Raw genomic sequence first — 24,345 nt, forward strand, 5'->3', positions numbered from 1 at the left:
TCAGAGGCCACATCCCGTCCCTGCCCAACCTCTGAACCCCTTCCACTGTGATATTTGGAGCTCAGAGTCAGTTACCAGCTAAATCCCTCAAATCATCCACTTCTTGTCTATATGTACCTTTTACCTTCCTACTCTACCTGAAACCTGCCCCTTTTAGAGCCTTGTCTCCTCAGCAGGACCTTCAAGGGATGGATACTTCTTTGTCCACTCTGTCCGCATTTAACACTGGGCCTTAGTGGTGTCGCCTTGTACCCCATTGCTGCTTCTAGACCAGATGTTGGCAAACTTTTTCTTAAAAGGCCCTAAGGAAAATATTTTAGTCTTTGTCTCAACTACTCAGTGTGGCTATTATACGACAAAGCAAGCCATAGACAACATGCAAATGAATGGACATATCTACATTTCAACAAAAATTTATTTGTAAAGGCAAGCAGCCAGCTGGCAGGCTATAATGTACTGAAGCTCAGATCAAAAGTCTGTCCCACCTACTTCCCCTCCTCCAACCGCCATCATCCTCAGACCACTAGATCACCCCCGCCGCCTTATTCTCTGAGCGCAACGTTACACTAACACTACTCTTGCCATAATTATTTTTGTGATGTCCACTCCACTCCACAAAACACGGAAAGGGGCTAGATATTATGAGAACTGAAGCTTATCCAGTTGGGGAGTGGGGATAGGCTGTAAGAAGAAAAACACTACGAATGTAAACTGTCCCTGCGTAAATGAGGGCCCTTGACACTTAAGCTTCATGTTAAATCCACCTGTGCTTCTTCCGGTGTGCCAAATCTAACAGGCCTCTGAACACAAAATTTCAGTAGATGCCTTCCCATCATCACAGACGATCCTTCCATGCCTGACCTCTCAATTCCCTAAGATTATGTCTTCTAGGATTTTTTCCTTTATCCTGCCTCAGCCCTGCAATCCCATGCTTTCATAGGCTAGTAGCTGCAACCTCTGGAATCTCAATTTCAGGCATCTGACTCCTCATCCACTCTCTCAGCTGGCCAATAGGGCTACTAAGAATCTTGCAGGCATTATTCCACAGTATCCTGATTCTCAGCCCAACTTAGAGAGGAAAATGTTTTGAAGGATTCATGGGTAGGCTTTTTGTTTAATGGAATAAACTTCAGTAAGATTTACAGGAAACTGACAAAGTTTTTGCTAGAATTATAATGTCAGAAGAACCACCAGCTTGGATTAAAAAGGACGGGGATAATTCATTTTCAGAACGAAAAGAGGTATTAGGGCCCCCTAACTTCTATGCACAGGAATCAGGCTGAAAAACCTACTAAGCTATAAATACGGGTCATTCTTATGGAAAAGGAACAATGATTCAGATGTTTTAATAGTTTAAACAAATTTAATAGTTTGCCTTTCTAGAAAGTTCATCTAAGTTATCTAATTTATTGGGATATAGTTAGTTGATAGTATTCCCTTATAATCCTTCTTATTTCTATAAGGTCAGTAGTAATGACCTACCTATCTACAAACTAGCTGATTCTTTCTTCTGCCAATTCATATCTACTGTTGAGAACCTCTAGTGAATTATTCATCTCAATTATTATACTTTTTAACTTCATAATTTCCATTTGGTTCTTTTTTATAATGTTATCTCTTTATTGATATTCTCAACTTGCGCAGACATCATTTTCACGCTTTCCCTTTAAATCTTTAGACGTGGTTTCCTATAGTTCTTTGCATGTATTGATAATAGCTGATTTAAAATCTCTGTCTAGTTAATCCAACATATGGATCGCCTCTGAAATAGTTTTATTGACTGCATTTTTCCTGTATATGGGCCATACCTTGCTATTTTTTTTTTTTTGGCATGCTTTGTAATTGTTGATTAAACTGCATATCTTAGATCATATAACGTGTAAACTTTGGAAATCAGACCCCCCCCACCACACACACACCAACGGTTTTCAGTTACTGCTGTTTTGTTGTAGTTAGTTCAGTGACTTTCCTGTGCTAATTCTTTAAGTCTGTTATTACCTGTAGTGTGAAGCCACAGAAGTCTGTGTCATTTAGCTCAGCACCCAACTAAAGACTGGCCAGAGATTTCCTTAAATGCCTTGAATCAGTAAGTCTTCCACCTTTGCCAAGGGGCTGTGTGTGTGTGTTGGAGAATGCCTTCAACATTTAGGCACTTTACAGCTCTGTGCGGGACCTCAACATCAGCCAGAGAGCCTTCTCTTCTTATAGAGACTCATCAGTTTTTCTTGAATAAACATTCCTTACATTGTTGCAAGCCTTTAGTAATTTGGTAATTCCCAGAGTTTACAAAGTTTACTACCAAACTTTTTTTTCCAGTGTTTTTGTTACTTTTATGGCAAGATAGGTTTATGGGGGTCATCAATGTACCCATTCTGGAAGGCTGCCTAGTAAGTTTTCTTTTAAAGAATTTCAGAGAAGAGGAAAAAAAAGATATTCTTTTCTAGTTAAGCCCTGCCTTGTATATTTTCTTTCTGCAGATCTGAGTTTCAGTTTTCATCTGGTATCACTTCCCTTTATCTTGAAAAGTTAATTTAACATTTACCATTAGGCAGAAAATTCTGAAATTTTCATTTATCTGAAATGTCCATATTTCACCTTCATTTTTTTTTTTTTTTTTTTTTTAGAAATTCACGTTCTTTTATTTATTTATTTATTTATTTATGACTGTGTTGAGTCTTCGTTTCTGTGTGAGGGCTTTCTCTAGTTGTGGCAAGTGGGGACCACTCTTCATCGCGGTGCGCGGGCCTCTCACCATCGCGGCCTCTCTTGTTGCGGAGCACAGGCTCCAGACGCGCAGGCTCAGTAATTGTGGCTCACGGGCTCACTTGCTCCGCGGCATGTGGGATCCTCCCAGACCAGGGCTCGAACCCGTGTCCCCTGCATTGGCAGGCAGACGCTCAACCACTGCGCCACCAGGGAAGCCCCACCTTCATTTTTAAAGGATATTTTCACTGAATATAAAAATCTAGGTTGGCAGCTTTCATTATGTCAACACTCAAGGTATTTTTCTGCTCTTCTGGCCTCTACTGTTTCTGACAAGAGATCAGCCATCATTTGTATTGCTGACCTCCTTGCTGTCATTTTTCTCTGAACACTTTCAAAATTTTTATCTTCAATTTTCAAAGTTTGGATATTATGTGCTTAGGTAGTTTCTGTTTTTCAATCTTGCTAAGGGTTTTCTTAGCTTCTTGGATCTGTAAGCAAATATTTTCACCGAATGTGGGAATATTTTGGCCATTATTTATTTAAATTCTTTTTCTGCCCCATTATCCCTCTTCTGTTTCTGGGATTCCAATTACACATATATTAGAATGCTTCATTATTGTCCCGCAGGTCACTGACGTTCTTTCATTTTTAAAAAATCTTTCTCTTTGTTCTTCAAATGGGAAAACTTTACTTATCTTACAAGTTTAGTTACTGTTTCTTCTGCAGTGTTTAATCTGCTAAACTCCAGGGAAGTTTTCATTTCAGATATTATACTTTTTGGTTCTAGACTTCTACTTGGCTCTATTTTTTCATAGATTCCATTTCTCTGATGAAATTCCCTACCTCTTTTCTCTTTGGCCTTGGATATATTTATAATAGTTGTTTAAAAGCCTGATCTGCCATTTCACAATATATACACCTACCAAATCATCACATTGTATACCTTAAACTTACACATTGTTGTAGTTCGGCTGCATCTTTAAAAAGCTGGAAAAAACTTTATCCAAAAAAAGAAAAACTGCAACACATGAAAACTGGTACAGATTCCTGGTTTTGAGTTTCTCAGAATTTGGGATGATTTTTAGGAAGTACAAGAATGCCAAGACCATATGAAATCACCTTGAACAATACAGTGAGAGCATTACTCTCCTTTCAAATCTCCTGACTGTCAAGAAAGCATCAGTTGGGTGCTAGGGTTATCTTACCTCTCTATTATTTGCTAATAAACATTTTTAACAGATAGGAAAAAAGTGCCTGATCTGGTAATTCCAACATCTGGGTGATCTTGGGCTTTGTTTGAACTGACATTTTATTAATATTATTATTATTATCATCATCATCATTATATCATCATCATGGGTCACATTTTCTAACTTCTTTTTCATGTATATTAAGTTTTGGCTGTATGCTTGCCACTGTGGATAATATGTTGTAGAGAGTGTGGGTTATATTGTCATCTTTTAATTGGAATTTTGTTCTAGCAGGCAGTTAAATTCCTTGTCAATCTTTTGACCCTGAGGGATTAGTTTTATTCTTTGTTAGGAAAGGTCTACAGTGGTTTAATCCTTAGTCCTAGAACACAGTCGAAACTCTATGGCAGGTCTAGAGTAGCCTTCAGTTTCAGGCTGGTGTAACTTTACTTAGGTGCATAGCAAGGTTTCTCCACTGGCTAGGATGGAATTCCTACATCTCCTATCACTGCATAATTTCTGCTATCTCAATTCAGCTCAAAAGAAGAGAGAAAAGAAGAGAGAAAACTTCCTTTAAAAAAAAAAAAAGAAGAAGACTATAGCAATGACAGCAAAATCTAGCAAAAAACTGTATTTTTAAAAAAGAAAGAAACAGGAAACAAAACTACAGACCAATCCCACTTATGAGTAGCAATGGAAAATCCTGAATAAAAGATTAACAAAGAATTTAAGTAGCACAATTAAAGAATATTATATCACAATTAAGTATGGTTACTGACTCAAATGCTAGGATTATTTAATATTAGGTAATCTATTAAATATAATCTGTTACGTGAATAGATCCAAGGAAAAATCATTTGCTCATTTCCAGAGATGCCAAGAAAGCATTTGACAAAAGTCATTATTTATTCTTGATTACAAAAGATAAAATTTAAATAGATAGGTACTTCCTTAAACAGAAAAAAAGATTCTGAGGTAATACCAAGGTATCCTCTATCTCATTCTCTTTGAATCTTGCAATTGGACAAGAGAGAAAAAGTAGAACTATAAAAGTTGAAAAGAAAGATGGTTACTAATGGTTATTGTTATATAACCAGAAAGTAAACAGAATCATTTAGAAACCATTACTATGGAAAGTAATAAGAGAATTAACCTAGGAACAAAGTTAATAAATAGAAATCAAAAACTTTCAAACACATACTAAAAAAAAAAATAATTGAAAACTATATTGGCAGAAAATTCCTTATTTCTAATAGCAAGCAAAAAAGGATGGGAAGAAACCTGGGAAGAGACAAACAACAAGAAATGCATATGGCCTATATAAGGAAAACTATAAAGAAACAAAATCAAACAAATGGGAAAACATAACATACTCATAGGTCCGAAGACAACCAATCTCATGTGACTTGATGGAAGTACAAATTGGCATGTTACTTACAACACCTTGTCAATATCTATGGAAATTACAGATGCATATACCCCTTGATCCAGCTATTCTAACCCCAGGAATTTACCCTATAGATAGTCCTGCTCCCGTGTGAAGGTATGCATGCATAAGGTTATTCATTGCAAAACTATCTGTAATAGCAAAAGATGGGAGATTACCCATATCCATTAGAGTACTGGTCTATTCTGACATACCCATACAACAGAATAGGATGCTGCTGTATAAAAGAATAAATATTTCTATGCACTAAAATCCCTCAACTGTTGGCAATATTTATTACTGCTGGGAATGCACATTTTTCTTAGGGGAGGAAAAAAATACTGCCAACATTTAAATATAATGACCACATAGAAACAAAACTCTAAATTCTTGGGGGAAAAAATCAGAACAGGGACTTAATGATCTTATCCACTGATTGATCTCATTCAAGTCTTATTTTTATGAACATTCAAATGAAATATTTTATTAATATAAAAGTAGTAAACGTTATGTTTAAAATGCAACAATATTCCCAACTTGATCTATAGAATCAATGCAATCCCAATCAAAGTCCAAGCAAGTTATTTTATTAGTATCAACAAACTGATTCTAAAGATTATATGAAAAGGCAAAGACCCAGAACAGCCAACACAATATTGAGGAGAACAAAGTTGAATGACTGATGCTACCCGACTTCAAGACTTACTATAAAGCTACAGACATCAAAGACAGTGTGGTACTGGTGAAAGAATAAGCAAATAGATTAATGGAACAGAACAGACAGCCCAGAAACAGACTCACATAAATATAGTTAAAAGATCATTGGCAAAAGAGTAAAGGCAATACAATGGAGCAAAGACAGTCCCTTCAACAAATGGTGCTAGAACTAGACAGCAACATACACATACACACACACACACACACACACACACACACATAAAACCTACCTTATACCTTTCACAAAAATTAACTCAAAATGGACCAGACCTAATTGTAAAAAATTCAAAACTATAAAACTCCTAGAGGATAACATAACAAGATGACGTTGAGTATAGTGATGACTTTTGAGATACAACACCACAGACAAAATCCATAAAAGAAATAACTGATAAGCTGGACTTAATTAAAACTGAAAACTTCTGCTCTGCAGAAGACAATACCAAGAGAATCAAAAGACAAGCCACAAAATTGGGTGAAAATATTTGCAAAAGACAGATCTGATAAAGGACACTTGTTCAAAATATACAAAGAATTCCTGAAACCCAACAGTAAGAAAACAAATAACCCAATTAAAAATTAGGTTAAAGATCTTAGCAGAGATCACCAGAGAAGATATACAGATGGAAAACAAGAATATGAGAAAATGCTCCACATCATATACCATCAGGGAAAGGCAAATTAAAACAACGAGCTACCACTACACACCTAACAGAATGTCCGAAATCCAGAATACTGACAACACAAACTGCTGGCAAGGATACTGAGGAACAGGAACTCTCATTCACTGTGGGAATGCAAAACGGTACAGCCATTTTGGAAGACAATTTAGCAGTTCCTTACAAAATTAAACAGTTAGTGTATGATTAGCAATTGCACTTCTCGGTATTTACCTAAAGGAGTTCAAAACTTAAGTCCACACAAAAAGCTGCACACGGATATTTACAGCAGCTTTATTCAGAACTGCCAAAACCTGGAAGCAACCAAGATGTCCTTCGTTAGGTGAATGGATTAATAAACTGTGGTACATCCAGACAATGGAGAATTATTCAGCGCTAAAAAGAAATGAGCTATCAAACCATGAAAAGACATGGAGAAACCTTAAATAAACATTACTAAGTGAAAGAAGCCAATCTGAAAAGACTACCTACTGTGTGGTTCTAACTTTATGACATTCTGGAAAAGGCAACACTAGGAAGACAATAAAAAGATCAGAGGTTGCGGAAGGCAGGAGTGTGAATAGGCAGAGCACAGAGGATTTTTAGGGCGATGAAAGGAAAGACACCGTATAATATTGTGATGATGGATATATGTCATACATTTGTCCAAACACATAGAATGTACAACACCAAGAGTGAACCCTATTGTAAACTAAGGACTTTGGGTGACTAGGATGTCAATGTTGGTCTATCGTTAGTAAAGAACATACCACTTTGGTGAGTGATGTGGACAATGGCGTAGGCTATGCACATGTGGGAGGCAGGGGTTTTATGGGAAATCTATGTACCTCCCTCTCAATTTGGTTTTAAACCTAAAACTATTCTAAAAAAATGAAGTCATTAAAAAGTTTTTCATTTTAGGGCTTCCCTGGTGGCACAGTGGTTGAGAGTCTGCCTGCCAATGCAGGGGACACGGGTTCAAGCCCCAGTCTCGGAGGATCCCACATGCCACGGAGCGGCTGGTCCCGTGAGCCACAACTACTGAGCCTGCGCGTCTGGAGCCTGTGCTCCCCAACAAGAGAGGCCGCGATGGTGAGAGGCCCGCGCACGGCAATGAGGAGTGGCCCCCGCTTGCCGCAGCTGGAGAAGGCCCTCACACGGAAGCGAAGACTCAACACAGCCATAAATAAATAAATAAATAAATAAATAAAATTAATTAATTTTTAAAAAGTTTTTCATTTTAATATTACAGATATGCATAAAGTGTAAAGTGTAACTCATCCAGTCTCATTTTCCAAGGTGCTTTTGACCATATAGGCTTTCATTTTGATAGGCAGAAATAAGTCTAAATACTCTGCTTACACTCTACTTCTTTCTCATCTGTAAGGAGTTTGTATTGATTTTGTGCCATGAAGGAGAATGAATTAACTCAGAGAATCTATCACAATCTAACGACACTTTCCATTTCTGCTGGTGATGTTATCATTATTTGTACACCTTTAAACATCTATTTTGATTGATCAACTTTAAATAGTACTTCTTGACTCTCTAAGATGAGGAAACTTACAAATAGGCAAAGTTCAGCATAATCAAAGATGAAGTCTAAGAAGCATTTACCTTGTTCATAAAGTAGCTTCATATTCAAATCTTTGCAGGTGACCAGATTGTTGAGCAATGCAACCACACTTTGCATGGTGTTACCCAGAATGTTCGCCTGATGTTCCTGCAACAGATCACCGTTCCATCATAACAGTACAGAAACAGCATTACATCGTAATAAAGACAAATGATCAAACGACCTCCATCCCTTCATTCTTTTACAAGGTTGAATGATTATCTTTCTGCACTTGGGTGAAGCAGACCCCTGTGCGGTAAGGCCCCATCAGTGAGTTAGGTGAGCGGGAGGCAGTCTCAATCGCTCAGCACAGCACTGCTGCATGCAGTCCCCTGCCCATGCACTGAGGGACAACCACACAGCCCTCTGTGCTTTCAAAGGGCACCAAAGGAGTCAGAGAGATCAGAAATCAAGTACGTGGAACTTAGGAAACCACCCCTGAAAGTGATTTTGACATCACAGAAGAAAAACTTCTTAAAGAAATATTTCTGCAGTTTGGAGAGTAAACTGCTATTCTCCTTCTTTAGTCTTACACAATGCTGGTTATGTTGGATATGACTTACTGCATCACTGCTTCATTGTAATAAACTACACTTGGGACCTGAAAAAGTGAATTTTGCTTTCCCTAACACTTTGCATCATACAGCAGGGAGTAACTTTGGCCCTCATTTCTCATTGTAAAGACACAAAAGATAAATTCTTTGTAACTTTTAAGGGATCTTAAAAATAAGTTGGGGCTTCCCTGGTGGCGCAGTGGTTGAGAATCCACCTGCCAATGCAAGAGACACGGGTTCGAGCCCTGGTCCGGGAAGATCCCACATGCTGTGGAGCAACTAAGTCCGTGCGCCACAACTACTGAGCCTGCGCTCTAGAGCCCGCGAGCAACAACTACTGAGCCCACATCCCGCAACTACTGAAGCCCGCATGCCTAGAGCCCGTGCTCCACAACAAGAGAAGCCACAGCAATGAGAAGCACACGCACTGCAACGAAGAGCAGCCCCCGCTCGCTGCAACTAGAGAAAGCCCACGCACAGCAACGAAGACCCAACACAGCCAAAAATAAATAAATAAAATAAATTTTAAAAAGTAACTTGCTTTAGTTTTGTTTCCTTTTCACTCTTCTGAATTTTTAAAAAATTAAACAACTAGCACTGACTGTGATTGAAACTATAAAATTTCAAATAGTATAAAAATAAAGTCTTTAAGCTCCAGGACTAGATGAGGCAAGCCAGCTGCATACAGTATAGAAAGAATGGAGAAACTCGCTCTCAGGTCTGTGCCAATGCAAGCACTTGCTGGAAGTGAGTGCTTCTAGGGGGCTAGCTTGTCCCACGCTAGCCCTGGCCCCGCCCCTTGGTCACTCTGTTAATAACAAGTCCTATCCTAAAGAGTTATGGGTGTATCAATTTAGTAGACTCCATCCAGACCCTTTCCTATTCATTTCCTCCCTTTCTCTCTCTCTCTCTCTCTCTCTCTCACATACACACAGAAATACATGGTTTGCTCTGTTATCTAAACATAAGTTATATCATATTTATTAATTCACTCAACAAATAACTAATGAAGAGCTATTATGTACCAGGCACTGTTCTAGGCACCTGAGGGAACAAAACAAGGTTCCCTGTCCTCACGGAAATAGACAACAAACAACAGGCACAGGGACTTTCCTAGTGGTCAAGTGGTTAAGACTCTGCACTCCCAAAGCAGGGGGCCCGGGTTCAATCTCTGGTCAGGGAACTAGATCCCGCATGCCCCAACTAGAGATTCCGCATGCCGCAAATAAGACCCGGAGCAGCCAAATAAATAAATAAATATTAAAAAAAAAAAAAACAGGCACAGTAAATAAGTAAACTGGACTGTGTGTTAGAAGATAACAAGCGCTATGGTAGAAAAAGAAAAGAGCAGAGCAGGAAAGGAGGGTTGGGAGTTTAGCAGTGACGCTGTCCATCATTTTACATTGTGTGGTCAGGGTGGGACTCATTGAGAAGGTGTCATTTGAGTGGAAATTTTATTTTACTTTTTAAATGCTGAAGCATCTTAGAATTCTTTGGACTAATTTAGTTTTAATAAAATTTTCTTTTGAAATAATTTTAGATTTACAGAAGAGTTGCAAAGACGGTGTAGAGAGTTTCCATATACCCTTCACCCAGATGTTCCCTATGTTAACAGCATACCCAACCAAGATACACTGATCAAAACTCGGGATTGGGACTTCCCTGGTGGTCCAGTGGTAAAGAATCCGCCTTCCATTTTTCACAGAACTAGAATAAAAAATTTCACACTTTGTATGGAAACACAAAAGACCCCGAATAGCCAAAGCAATCTTGAGAAAGAAAAATGGAGCTGGAGGAATCAGGCTCTCGGACTTCAAACTATACTACAAAGCTACAGTAATCAAGACAGTATGGTAGTGGCACAAAAACAGAAATATGGATCAATGGAACAGGATAGAAACCCCAGAGATAAATCCACGCACATATGGTCACCTTATCTTTGATAAAGGAGGCAAGCATATACAGTGGAGAAAAGGCAGCCTCTTCAATAAGTGGTGCTGGGAAAACTGGACAGCTACATGTAAAAGAATGAAATTAGAACACTCCCTAACACCATACACAAAAATAAACTCAAAATGGATTCAAGACCTAAATGTAAGGCCAGACACTATAAAACTCTTAGAGGAAAACATAGGAAGAACACTCTATGACATAAATCACAGCACGATCCTTTTTGGTCCACCTCCTAGAGAAATGGAAATAAAAACAAAAATAAACAAATGGGACCTAATGAAACTTCAAAGCTTTTGCACAGCAAAGGAAACCATAAACAAGACCAAAAGACAACCCTCAGAATGCGAGAAAATATTTGCAAATGAAGCAACTGACAAAGGATTAATCTCCAAAATTTACAAGCAGCTCATGCAGCTTAATATCAAAAAAACAAACAACCCAATCCAAAAATGGGCAGAAGATCTAAATAGACATTTCTCCAAAGAATATATACAGATTGCCAACAAACACATGAAAGAATGCTCAATATCATTAATCATTAGAGAAATGCAAATCAAAACTACAATGAGATATCATCCCACACCGGTCAGAATGGCCATCATCAAAAAATCTACAAACAATAAATGCTGGAGAGTGTGTGGAGAAAAGGGAACCCTCTTGCACTGTTGGTGGGAATGTAAATTGATACAGCCACTATGGAGAACAGTATGGAGGTTCCTTAAAAAACTATAAATAGAACTACCATATGACCCAGCAATCCCACTACTGGGCATATACCCTGAGAAAACCATAATTCAAAAAGAGTCATGTACCACAATGTTCATTGCAGCTCTATTTACAATAGCCAGGACATGGAAGCAACCTGAGTGTCCATCATCGGATGAATGGATAAAGAAGATGTGGCACATATATACAATGGAATATTACTCAGCCATAAAAAGAAACAAAATTGAGTTATTTGTAGTGAGGTGGATGGAGTTAGAGTCTGTCATACAGAGTGAAGTAAGTCAGAAAGAGAAAAACAAATACCGTATGCTAACACATATATATGGAATCTAAAAAAAAAAAAAAGGTCATGAAGAACCTAGGGGCAAGATGGGAATAAAGACGCAGACCTACTAGAGAATGGACTTGAGGACACGGGGAGGGGGAAGGGTAGCTGGGACAAAGTGAGAGAGTGGCATGGACATATATACACTACCAAATGTGAAATAGATAGCTAGTGGGAAGCAGTCGCACAGCACAGAGAAATCAGCTTGGTGCTTTGTGACCAGCTAGAAGGGTGGGATAGGGAGGGTGGGAGGGGAGGGAGATGCAAGAGGGAAGAGATATGGGGAGATTATATATATATATATACATATATATATATATATATAACTGATACACTTTGTTATAAAGCAGAAACTAACACACCATTGTAAAGCAATTATACTCCAATAAAAACGTTTAAGAAAAAAAAAAAAAAAGAATCCACCTTCCAATGCAGGGGATGCAGGTTCAATCCCTGGTCAGGGAACTAAGATTCCACATGCTGCGGGGCAACTAAGCCCATGCTCCACAACTACTGAGCTCACGCGCCTCAACTAGAGACCCTGTGTGCTGCAAAACTACAGAGCCTGCACGCTCTGGAATCTGCATGCCACAACTAGGGAGAGAAAACCCACACGCCACAACTAGTCAGAAGCCCACGTACCACAACAAAAGAGCCCGCATGCCTCAACGAAGATCCCATGTGCTGCAACTAAGACTTGATGCAGCCAAAAATAAATAAAATAAATAAATAATAAATAAATAAATCTTTAAAATAAAAAACAAAACTAGGGACTTAACACTGATACAAAACTAATAGTGAAACTACAGACTTTATTCAAATTTCACATTTTCCATTAACATCCTTTTCTGTTCTGGGATCCAATCCAGGATGCCATATTGCACTTAGAATTAACTCATTTTTGCAATACATATTTACTAAGTGCCCACTGTTCTAGGTACTTGGCTTATGTCAGTGAATAAAAGAGACCAAAAAAAATTTTTTTAATTAATTTTTTTAAGAAAAAGCCCTGCCCTTGCGGATGCCCTGTGGAGTTTACCTTGAAGCAGAGAGGGAAGACAACATAGTAAATATTAAAGACAATACACACTACAGGAGAACAGAACAGGGTAAAGTGGTTTGGGAGTGCTGCAGGGGAAGGCTGCAGTTTTAAACAAGGCACGTAAGGCAAACCTCCTTCGGAAGGCAGCGTCTGAGCAGGTTTGGATTTACTCTTTATGCTGCCAGGTTCTGTTAGCTAGTTTGTTTTAGGGTAGTTGCATCAATGTTCTTCAATGTTATTGGCCTATGAGTGACATCCTCATCTGATTTTAGTATCAGTTTCACGCTAGCTTTGTCCATCCATTTTATTCCACAAATATTTATTGTGCATCTATTTCTGAGTGATGTGGTAGAACTCACTAATAAAAACAACTGGGCTCAGTGTATTTTTACCGGTAGATCTTTAAGTATTTTTTTGAAAAACATCTTATACTCAGGAATGTACACACTGACCCAATTTTATTTCCATTTTCCAAGAAGATCACCTATAATGTCCAAGTTTCCAAATGTATTGTAATAGAAGCATACACAGCAGTCACCTGTCTTTACCTGTCTTCTCTGAACCGACTGACATCACCTTTTACCTGTCTCCTCCCTCTTTCTTATTGGTCAGACTCACCAAAGCCTTGCCTATCTTATTGGTCTTTTCAAGGAACCAGCTTTCCGTCTTAATCAAGAATCTACATTTGTGACTTCGAGTTAGTCATTACAAATGTACACGATTTCCCACTTCCCTCTCCTAGGTATGCAGGAGGATGGCACTTCCCTGCCCCCTCATAATTCGAGATGCCCATAACTGGACTTGCTTTGGCCAATCACACTCATCTGGGCAGAAGCTTTAAGGGTCAGGGAGGGCTTCGCCGTCCTGTCTTTCCTCTGCCCTTAAGACCAGCTATGGTCTAGACGGTAGAGGCTCCAGTAGCCCAGGTCTCAGCGTGGGGATGTGCAGCAGAGACAGAGGGACTCGCTTGATGAACACGTGGCTCCCAAAACTCATCAAAACACCAGCGCGGCATCAGGCTCTGAAACTGCAGTTAACAGACGTGTACATCCCACCAACAGGAGCCGCTTGATTTCATGAGTCTTACCATCTATAGCTTCAATACAAGACAAAAGGTCTGCTTTCCAAATACCACTGGCTGAAAATTGATATTCTTTAGAAACACAGGCTTAAGAGTGGATGTTAATATTTGATGCTATTAGGCTGTGAGTTTCTCTGTTTTACCTTTACAGATAGATACACAAAAGGTCACTGAAAGTATAAGTGCGGGAAAGACATCAGACGAGCCTAACAGAAGACTTACCAGCTGTGGGGCTGGCAGCCGGTCCCGGGGGACAGCCGAGCCCGTCCAGCGCCACACCTGCGATTCCCCGACATGCTGACGGTGCCTTGCACTGTGGTCACCGTAACATAACTCTCACTGGCATCCAAGCTTAATAAAAACACCTTCATTCTGCTCAAAAAGGGCAATCGATAGATACGGAGAAGGCAAACTGAACAGCCTCAACCATATAAAATTCACTGACACCAGCTTAAGAATATTAATGTGGAAGCAATGGGCTGCCACCAATTTCATCTAATTATTCTTACAGTTGGTTGGAAGGAAAGGGTGATTAATAAGCACCAAGATGACATGACATGTTACTCATGATAAAGTAACTAACGATACACAGGAAACCTATTCTTGTGAAGAAGAAAGACACTAACACATCTCTTCTTTTGGTCCCATGTGGTAAAATAACACATACCACTCCTGGTTCAAAGGCCAGTCTGTCGGCGAATATAGGTCAGTTTTACTGGAGATAAATCCATTGTTCCTTCCATATACATGTTTTTATGATTAAATGCACCTTTTCTGTGCTCTTGGCAGCATTTTTGGCTCATTGCAAAGCCAATACTCTGGTTTTTCCTTGTGCTCACAGAGTGACAGCCACCTGTTGATGCGGGCATTTCCCTTAAGTACAAAAGCCAAGTTTCCAAACCTCCGTTACCCCTGAACACTAAGAACCCAGGACCATACCCCAGCCAACCAGGTCCTGAGACTCCTGGCCTGGGGTTTCAGAATCACTGCAGAAGGAAGGGCTCTGCCAGCCCCACTACTCAATCTGCAGAGGGGCATAAAGGTACACTCTATCAAAAGCCCCCACTAACCTTATCACTGGAAACACTCAGGGCACCATATCTGATGCAGAGAATAGAGACCAATAATCCTACAACCAGACTGGGAGGCATGGTTCCTTTTCTCTTCCAGCCATTATTCAAAACACTGTTGTGTTTTACTTTCTTTATTGTTGATTTTCAGACCATTCATAGACTGAACTTTGTTCTAAATAAAGTAGGGGCATTATTAAAATTATATTATAAAATTGTACTCACTTCCTCTTCCTTCTTGTAGGTATAAATGCTTCTTACCTAGTATGAGGGAGGGAGACCATGGAACAGAGTCATTGTTCCTGCTCAAGATGACAACATGGTTCTCTAGGGGAACCTAGACAGTTATTGCTGTGGCCTAGATCATAACTTCCCCCAGAAAGAATGCTAAAGACAGGCGAAGCGTAGTTGAGAAGGTATAAATATGAATTAAGCATACTTCTATTATTTTCTATCAAATTGAGTTATTTCATTTCTCTTAGCAGCTTTATTAAGATTTGTTCTTGCTGTTCACAGCCATATTCATAGCCCACGGGATAAATTATGCTTTGAAAAACATCACATTTACTTTCAAAGTCAGAGTAGAGAATTATATGAAGGGAGAAACCACCAGGGTAAACATGTGGGACAAGAGCTCTTCTTGGGCCCCTGGAAGACTGATGTAAAGAGGAAAGGGAACCACAAGTTTGATTCAAAGACCTTGGGTCAGAGCTGGAGGGAAGGGGTGATGCTGATTAAAGGCTGTGTCTTCATTAGATGTTCCTCTAAGACAACCCCTCTCCCTGAAAAGGTCTACCTGAGCCCCAGGGTGAAAGGACTGTAACAGAAGCCTAGGGAAAATCCTGGTGTCTTTTTTTTTTTTTTTTTTTAAATCCCCATGGCTCACTAATAAAGAAAGGAGTCCACACCACTGGCACCCCAACACATGGAAGAAAAGTGGTGTGAGGAGAGAAGGAAGCTTTTAATGACCTGCAACAGGGTCTCTGGCACAGGGTCTGGGGCCCAGGCACCTACAGCTTCTGTGCTGATTGAGGCAGAGCAGCCACGTGGGCCCGAGCCGGGACAAGGCAGAGCTGACAATATATTGGTAAGGTACTGTATGCCATGGCCTCTACCCCAAGCATTCTATCTCATTGAATCCTCACCAAAATCCTGAAGTGACTACAGTTCTCCCCTCTTTACAGATAAGGACATTGAGGTTAGTGAGATGAAGTGTCACTTGCCCAGGATCACCCAGCTCCTCGATTGTGAAGCTGGGATTCAGTCTGTAGGATGGCAGGGGCCCCTAATCACCAAGCGACGTTGCCTGGTGACCACATTAATGGAGCAGGAGAGCGGAGGGTGGGGTGTCAGGGTCACCAGTCAGCACACCCCAGGTTAGCCAACATGACCTGAGGACCCACGGACTTAAAGGAATACAGAGGCAGGGGTGGAAAGAGGCACAGACATATTGATTTGGGGCCGCTACTGTAATGCTGCCCTCCGTCTTCGGCTACAATGTGACCAGCCCTGTGTCACCACCACTGAGAACTCCTGGCTTCACAAGAGCCCTTAATACAGATCATTTGCTGTAAGACATGCAACCCGGGAAGCAAGATGTGGGTATTAGGCAACTAAGGAAAGGGAAGAATGGGCATACTACCCCCAAGGATGAAATTACATACTAGCGCCACAGTCAACAGCCACATGATTGAGACACTCAGTGTTAGTGTGGGCTGATGGGTGAGAAAGGAAGCTGAGCTCACAGGAGAAGCCATCACTGCTATCCTACAAAGACACCCAAGGCGATCCTACTGCACTTTAAGATTATGACGAAAATCTTTAACTCCTTCATCCATAGCCCAATAAGCAAGGCTGACCTAATTTGTGTGCCCAATGCCACAGTGTGCGGACATTTAACAAACAGGGCACTTGAGAGTTCTAATAAAACATAGCATTTGCCAGTAGAGATAATTAGAATTGAAGCCACAAAATTCTAGTGTTTGGCAACATAGATGAAACAACTTCATTAAAATGTACAGCTTCAGCAAATGAAAGGCAGGAGAGCACTGGACCCTGAAGAATCAGCCTTCTCAAAACTAACTGCTTCAGTGCTTAAAGAGGACAGCTCTGCAACACCAAGGGCACAGCAAGGAAACACTGCTAAAAAAACGATCAGCCTTCCCAAAGTGCTTTCACTGTAAACAGAGCGTTATACTTGATGCTAATATCTCAAGATGGAAACGGCACTAGAAGACTCCAGATGTCCAGATGAAAAAGTTGGGCTGGGGTCTGAACCGTCCAGGTAGGAGATACCTTTAACGATCAAAAGTAACAATGAACTGTGGCAACTCTCTTCCGCCCTTGGTGTGGGTCGGGATTCAAAAGACAACACATTAGAAGACAAGAACCGATCCTACAAGGTTAGAGAGCACCGAGAGAACGAAAAGCAGAAGCACACACAAGTGATGCACACGTGACATCCACGATCTCTTAGAAATAAACACACAGCGTATCCCATTCAACACACATTCACATTACCTTTCAGGGGGAAAAACTTAACGTTGCTCTGCAAGCTGCCCCTGTACTGCGCATGTACTTGCACTCGGTACAGAGGTGCTGCCCCAGGATGTAGTGGGGTGTCCACCCACTCTCCTTTTCTTATGTTCTCCTGCATGGCCAGAATGCTAGAGATCTGGAGCCTGCAGAAACGAGCCTTCAGAGCACCCAAACCACATGAGTACCTGCGTGCAGAAGAGGACACTTTCATATTATTGATTTTTCACAAGGCTGTCCCACAGGCAGCTCAAACTCAGTGGAATCTAAACTGAACTCAGCTTCTTTCCCCTCACACTTTCTCCTTTTCCATTTTCCAATGAACGACCCTCCAATCTGCCGAGGTACCCAGTCATAAATCTTGGAATCACCCGGGACTACTGTCTCTATTCTCATCTCCCACATCCAATCAGCCATGACAGTCCCCTGGTTCTCCCCGAGCCCCTCCTGAATCTGTTGTCTGCTCTCCATCCCCACTGCCACTGCCCTCTCTGGCCAGGGCCACCACCATCTCCTAAAGGTATCTCTACCTCCGGCCTCACCGTTCTGACTGCTAACCAGCTTCCTCTTTCTAAAGTGGCAGAGATTAGGCTCCACTCCCAGGGCTGACATCGGGGGCTCCGGGGCTGGGGAGTGAGCGTGTCGGAGTCTACAGTAGATCCAGGACGGAGGGAGGCCACTGTGTCCCACAGTCCAGTTTGTGCCCAAAGTCCCAGTGGGATTCCAACGCCTGAAAGGGGGAGAAGCCACAAGAACCAGGAGATGACAGAGGAAAGGCACTGGAGCTCCAAGGCTTTCAATCCCAGAGGAGCAGTGCATGATGATTTCGAAATAGTCTCAAGACTTATCGAGACAAATACTGACCCCTGGGGGTGAGGAACAGGGAAGGAAACAAACTGGATTAAACGGCAAGGGCACAGAGTGATTTAAAATGAATTCACTCGGGGCTTCCCTGGTGGCGCAGTGGTTGAGAATCTGCCTGCCAATGCAGGGGACACGGGTTCGAGCCCTGGTCTGGGAAGATCCCACATGCCGCGGAGCAACTAGGCCCGTGAGCCACAATTACTGAGCCTGCGTGTCTGGAGCCTGTGCTCCACAACAAGAGAGGCCGCGATAGTGAGAGGCCCGCGCACCGCGATGAAGAGTGGCCTCTGCTCACCGCAACTGGAGAAAGCCCTCGCACAGAAACGAAGACCCAACGCAGCCAAAAATAAATTAATTAATTAATTAAAATGAATTCACTCATTTAGCTCATAAATATATATATGGGATTTCCTGGGAAGAAAGGCCAGGATGTAGGGGTCCAAAGTGCAACTGTTTGGGCTATGAGGAAGTTGGTGCTGGGGTATCTGCTACTGGGCCTCTGCTCTACCAGCTGTGAAGCAGTTAACCAGATCCTCTGCCCTGTGGTCGGGGTTTTGTGGGGCTGAGCAGACTCGGAGGGCCGGGAAATGTTCTTCTCCCATCTGTAGCCAAAAACATATGATGCTCTCACCTTAAGGGCCTACAGGTATAAAATTAAGTCCCTTCTTTTATTTAGATCTCCCTCCATCCTTCTGGTTGAACACACAAGAGAAAAGAGTTTCAAATTGTTTTTAAATTTGACTGACAAACACGTTAGAGCCCCTCTAGCAGCAAATACAAGTTATTATCAGCAATACACTCCAGCTGGCGCGGAAGGGAGTCTGGCTCAACTGGTACCATCTGTCAGTCAGTGTGCCAGCTCGGCTCTAGAATCCCAGTCCTGTGCAACACCCACGGCAGTGCACTGTGGATGCCCTTCCGGCAGGTTAATTGTGTCACTTGGCTTCCCCAGCCGTGCCCTTTCACATTATTTAGGCTTCTAGCAGGAAACTTCCGTCCTCTGGGCTCCCAGCAGGGCCCTAGGCCTCAAGGCAGGCGCAGTGGGCCCGAGCCAACACTATTCAGGAGGGAGAACCCTGGCCGTGGAGCTGAAGGGAAGCTGCCAGGACCAGTGTCCCCGGGGATGGATTGTACCCCTTTCATGTGTCTGCCTGGAATGTTGAAAGACAGGCCACTCTGGCCCACAACACGCTCTCTGAGCTAAATACAGGCCTGAAATAGCGGGGACAGATGAGAAAGAGAAAATACAAGTGTGCATCCAGACACAAAACCCCTCCTGCCTTCTCTTAGCAACCCTGCCAACATGCAAAGTAAGAACAACAACAACAAAAGGAACAAAATTGGGTCATTTGTAGAGACGTGGATGGACCTAGAGACAGTCATACAGAGTGAAGTATGTCAGAAAGAGAGAAACAAATATTGTATATTAACATATCTGTGGAATCTAGAAAAATGGTACAGATGAGCCAGTTTGCAAGGCAGCAATAGAGACACAGATGTAGAGAACAAACGTGTGGACACCAAGGAGGGCGGGGGGATGAATCAGGAGATTGGGATTAACATATATACACTAATATGTATAAAATAGATAACTACTGAGAACCTACTGTATAGCACAGGGAACTCTACTTCACTGTACAGTAGAAACTAACACAACATTGTAAAACAGCTATACCCGAATTAAAAAAAAAAAGGAAAGGAAAAGAACAACAATAATAAAAAAACAACATTAAAGGCTTAGCAAACTCATATTCCTTCTTAAAAATTCAGGCCAGATGTTGTTTGCTGAAGCTGGGGTGCGGGCGGGCACAAAGGCTGCCCTTCTCGTGTTGGACGGCGTTTCCATCACCTTCCCGTGCTTGCCTTCATCACAGCGCCTACCACACCCCTTAACTGTTGTTCATCCATTCCTCGACCAATGCCGAGCCCCTTGAGGGAAGAATTAGGACATTTAGCCAGGTCTCCAGAGCCTAGGTGCAGTGCCCAGTATGCAGTGGCCTCTGGTAAAATAAGGAAATGCTCAATGTCGCTTATACGACCACAGCTCAGGAAGGGATATACAGCTTGTGGGATGCTCCTTCGAGAAATGAACTTGTCAGCAACTAGAAACTGCCTTCGATCAAGCAATCAGTAAATATTTGTGGAGCACCTAAAGTCTGCTATTTAAGGGTGTGAAACAGAACTACAGAAGCATTAAAAAATGACCTTTCTCAAAACGTTTTCAATCACTATCTATTTACATCTGAATAATGTTTGCAATAAGTGATACATTCAGATATTTTGACTTCAAATGAAATACATAAAATCTCTCACCTGCTACACATTTGTCAAGTACTCATCAAGCACTTGAATCACCATGGAAAATGTACACTCTCAAATTCTGAAAGACGTTGATAGTTTTAATGGGACCCTCCGTTAAAGATAACTGCTCACAAATATAAAGAAGTGTCCTATTCTAAAGAAAGAAAATATTACAGAAGGCAAAAGTGAATGAAAAGATCAATACACAGAATTATCACAAGACAGTTTTCAATTACAGCTATCCTGACTGTGGGAGTTTGCAGTTTTTGCAGTGGGAGTTTCCCAGGTGTTGGTACTCACGGTTCCTGTCCCAAAGGAGAACTAGTAAATCCTGCAGGAAAAAGATACGAGCGGGAAACAACTGGAAGTTTACTTAAACCTAGGGTTTCAAGGAACATAAAGAAATGGTGCAGTAAGTGAAAAGAAAACTGGGCTGAAAAAAATATAAGAGCTCCTTGGCCTGCCCCAAACCAGCTGGCAAACCTGGAGCAAAGCAAGAATCATACTACCAGACTTTGGAAGAACTGAAGAGAACTTTCTAAGTCAATCATTTGATTTTAAAAATAAAGAAATCGAAGACCTGAGAAGGGAACATACGGAGTAGGGCCAGGACTTAAACTCAGAAGTGCATCTTCCTTTTCCATTACTTCACTTTGCCCTCACAATTCTAAAATTCACATCAGGGAATGGATAAAGAAGATTTGGTACATATATACAATGAAATACTACTCAGCCATAAAAAAGAATGAAATAATGCCATTTGCAGCAACATGGATGCAACTAGAGATTATCATATTAAGTGAAGTAAGTCAGACAGAGAAAGACAAATACCATATGATGTCACTTATATGCAGAATCTAATATATGACACAAATGAACCTACTTAAGAAACAAACAGAATCACAGATATAGAGACAGACTTGTGGTTGCCAAGGTGGAGTAGGGGGGTGGGGGAGGGATGGATTGGGAGTTTGGGATTAGCAGACGCAAACTATTATATATGGAATGGATAAACTAGGTCCTACTGTATAGCACAGGGAACTATATTCAATATCCTGTGATAAACCATAATGGAGAAGAATGTATATACATGTATAACTGAATCACTTTGCTGTACAGCAGAAATTAACAAAACATTGTAAATCAGCTATACTTCAAAAAATAAATAAATAAATAACGATCACATCGAGGTATGCAGAGTCAGGGAGGTAACTTTAAAGATGGATACAAATTTTGTGCACACTGGAGTAATGCTTTAAGTACTGCTCCCCAGGGCTGCAGACTCATTTGTCCTTAGCATCTTCTTTGATAGGTCAGCTCTTATCCCTGAACAGGTAGGTGGGATACCACTGGGGAAATGGGAAAACCTCAACATAATGCCTACTGACCCGGGAAGCACATACTTTCTGGGGCTGACAGGATTTTTTTCAACCAGTTTTTGTTGCAGAGGGTTATCTCTAAAGAGGTGACAGGAGAGCCTGGCCATCTCACAGAAATCTTAAACAAGGAGCACCTTTTCCCAATAAATTATTCTGAGCAGGTAACAAATCAGACATCAGGGGAACTGCAAACATATATGTGATGTTTAAAACTCAGCAGCATCTAAGGCAGCCCAGATCTCTGTCACTCTCCCTAAAATATGCTGCACTTGGTACTTTATGCATGATCACACTTTTGTTCTCAATCTCCATAATGCAGGGCAGTTTTCCTTTTCTTAGACTCTACTTAGATAATAACAGTTATATTTGTTGGAACATTCGATAAGCTCATTTTTGTCCACACGATGATAAAAACTATAACATCTTGGAAAACAAACTGGCTGCAATGGGATAAAATCATCTCAGGAATTTTTCATTTCCTAGATATTTTGTGTTCTTACTAGCATTTAAAAAAATTAAATGGAATTGGAAGATTCCCTCGATATAAGCATAAACTGGTCAATGTTAATGTGGTTCATGCTGGACAACCATGGGGGGCGCATCAAGGGGTCTTTTGCTGGGAAAAGGTTTGAGAGAAAGGATCAATAAACCTGCAGGACATGGGCTGGGCAAACAAGAAGGGTCAGGAGACTGACCAACTTGACCACGGGAGAAAGTGACCATATACTTGCCAGTGTCCATTTCTGAAGTTGAAAAGGGAACTGACAGTTTAAATTAATTTCTTATGCCAAACCAGGCAGTATGTCTAAGAGCCTTGAGACATCAGCTGACCCTCCCCTTTAATATCTATTCTGGGACAAACACCCTTGGCAGCCTTGGCTATAGGCTAGGCATCCGAGACTCATCTATGGAGCGCCCATTTGGTCACGGCATTGTTTCTGCATGAAAGCCACAGTCCCACCAGTCCGTGAAAAGTCCCTTGAGCTCAGGAATGAGCAAGTGAGGAGGAGGGAAAAGGGACAGCTATGGTGTTTTCATATTTTTAACTCCTGTATTTCAATAAATGAACTTCAGCTTGAAGAGCTTAGATGTCAAGTTGGCATCATTAAATTTTCCTCATGCAGGTCTGAGAGAAAGCCAGAAATCAGAATGAGTGCTAAGAATAAGGGGAGGGAGGAAGGATGAGAGGGAGGAAGGATGGAAGGGAGACAGACTACGGAGGGAGAAAGGATGGGAAGGAAGAAAAGAGGGGCAGAAGGATTTTCCCCAAGAGGAAAAGTGAGCCCAGTAGGGCTGAGCACAGGGAATAAGCCCTCGTCTGCAGGTGCTAAATCAAGCGGTCTCCGCATCCAAGGCAGCTGTTCACCTCCATCTGGAACGAAAAGTGAGGCACAGACCCTAGCACACGTCCAGCCACTGGGTGCCTCCAAATAAATGCTGACCAGTGTTTCAGAGGGAGGTGCACAGAGACAGAGCTCTTGTTCCTGCATGTCACCACTGTCTACTGTCGGCCCCCAGGGGACCCCTGCCCATTCTCAACAGACAGGGAGCAGAAGAGCAAGAGGAAGTGCTTTTTAACTCTGGGCACTTTAACTGTTCTCTTTAACTCTGGGCACTTCCAGCTGTTTCTGGATTCGTGGAGCCCTGCTTTTGGGTTGCTTTCTTGCTACCACACTCTCACCTGTGAGTAGAGTGATGGTGTCACAGCCCCTCCTGCATGTGGAATTTTTTTTTTTTTACTTTTTTCTTTTTTTTTTCTACTTTACATATTTTTTTGGCTGCCCTGGGTCTTCCTTGCTGCGCGCGGGCTTTCTCTAGCTGCAGTGAGTGGGGGCCTGCATGTGAATTTTGATGAGCTGCAAATGACTAGATGCCTGGTCCCCTCGGGCTGATTGGCTGGCCGGGAATCCTTCCTCCTGTTGGGGTGCATGATAATGAATGGTGACGGCTGTCATGAGCTTGTGTTGGTGTGGGGTGAACAGAGAAGGGGTGTTGCTCCTTAGGCGATGCCCCTGAGCTTCACAGGCATAAACAGCCCACTCCCGGAGGACTGGATTTTATTATTCGCCAGTCTTACTGGCTAAACTTAGAATCTTGTCTCTCAGGGCACAAGTAGCAGGTTAAGCAAACCAATCAACCAACCAAAATCTGTTTAGGAAGCAGAGGAAATAATTCACGTAGCTCCAATTCTGAAACGTTGCA

General features: G+C 41.5%; 1 protein-coding gene across 7 annotated transcripts in view; it reads right to left on the minus strand.

Moving 5' to 3' along the window:
• The window catches only part of ULK4 (unc-51 like kinase 4), a 547,368-nt gene that overhangs the window by 225,459 nt on the left and 297,564 nt on the right, over positions 1–24,345 (minus strand). For 4 of the 7 annotated variants that reach the window (XM_057554846.1, XM_057554848.1, XM_057554844.1 and 1 more), the window contains one exon: positions 8,316–8,421. The exons of the other annotated variants lie outside the window; for them this stretch is intronic. In XM_057554846.1, coding sequence (XP_057410829.1) covers positions 8,316–8,421 — 106 coding nt within the window. The remainder of the gene's footprint in view (positions 1–8,315; positions 8,422–24,345) is intronic. 7 annotated transcript variants of the gene reach the window in all.

The sequence above is a fragment of the Balaenoptera acutorostrata genome, chromosome 10 (assembly GCF_949987535.1).
Source record: "Balaenoptera acutorostrata chromosome 10, mBalAcu1.1, whole genome shotgun sequence".
NCBI classification, from domain to species: domain Eukaryota; kingdom Metazoa; phylum Chordata; class Mammalia; order Artiodactyla; family Balaenopteridae; genus Balaenoptera; species Balaenoptera acutorostrata.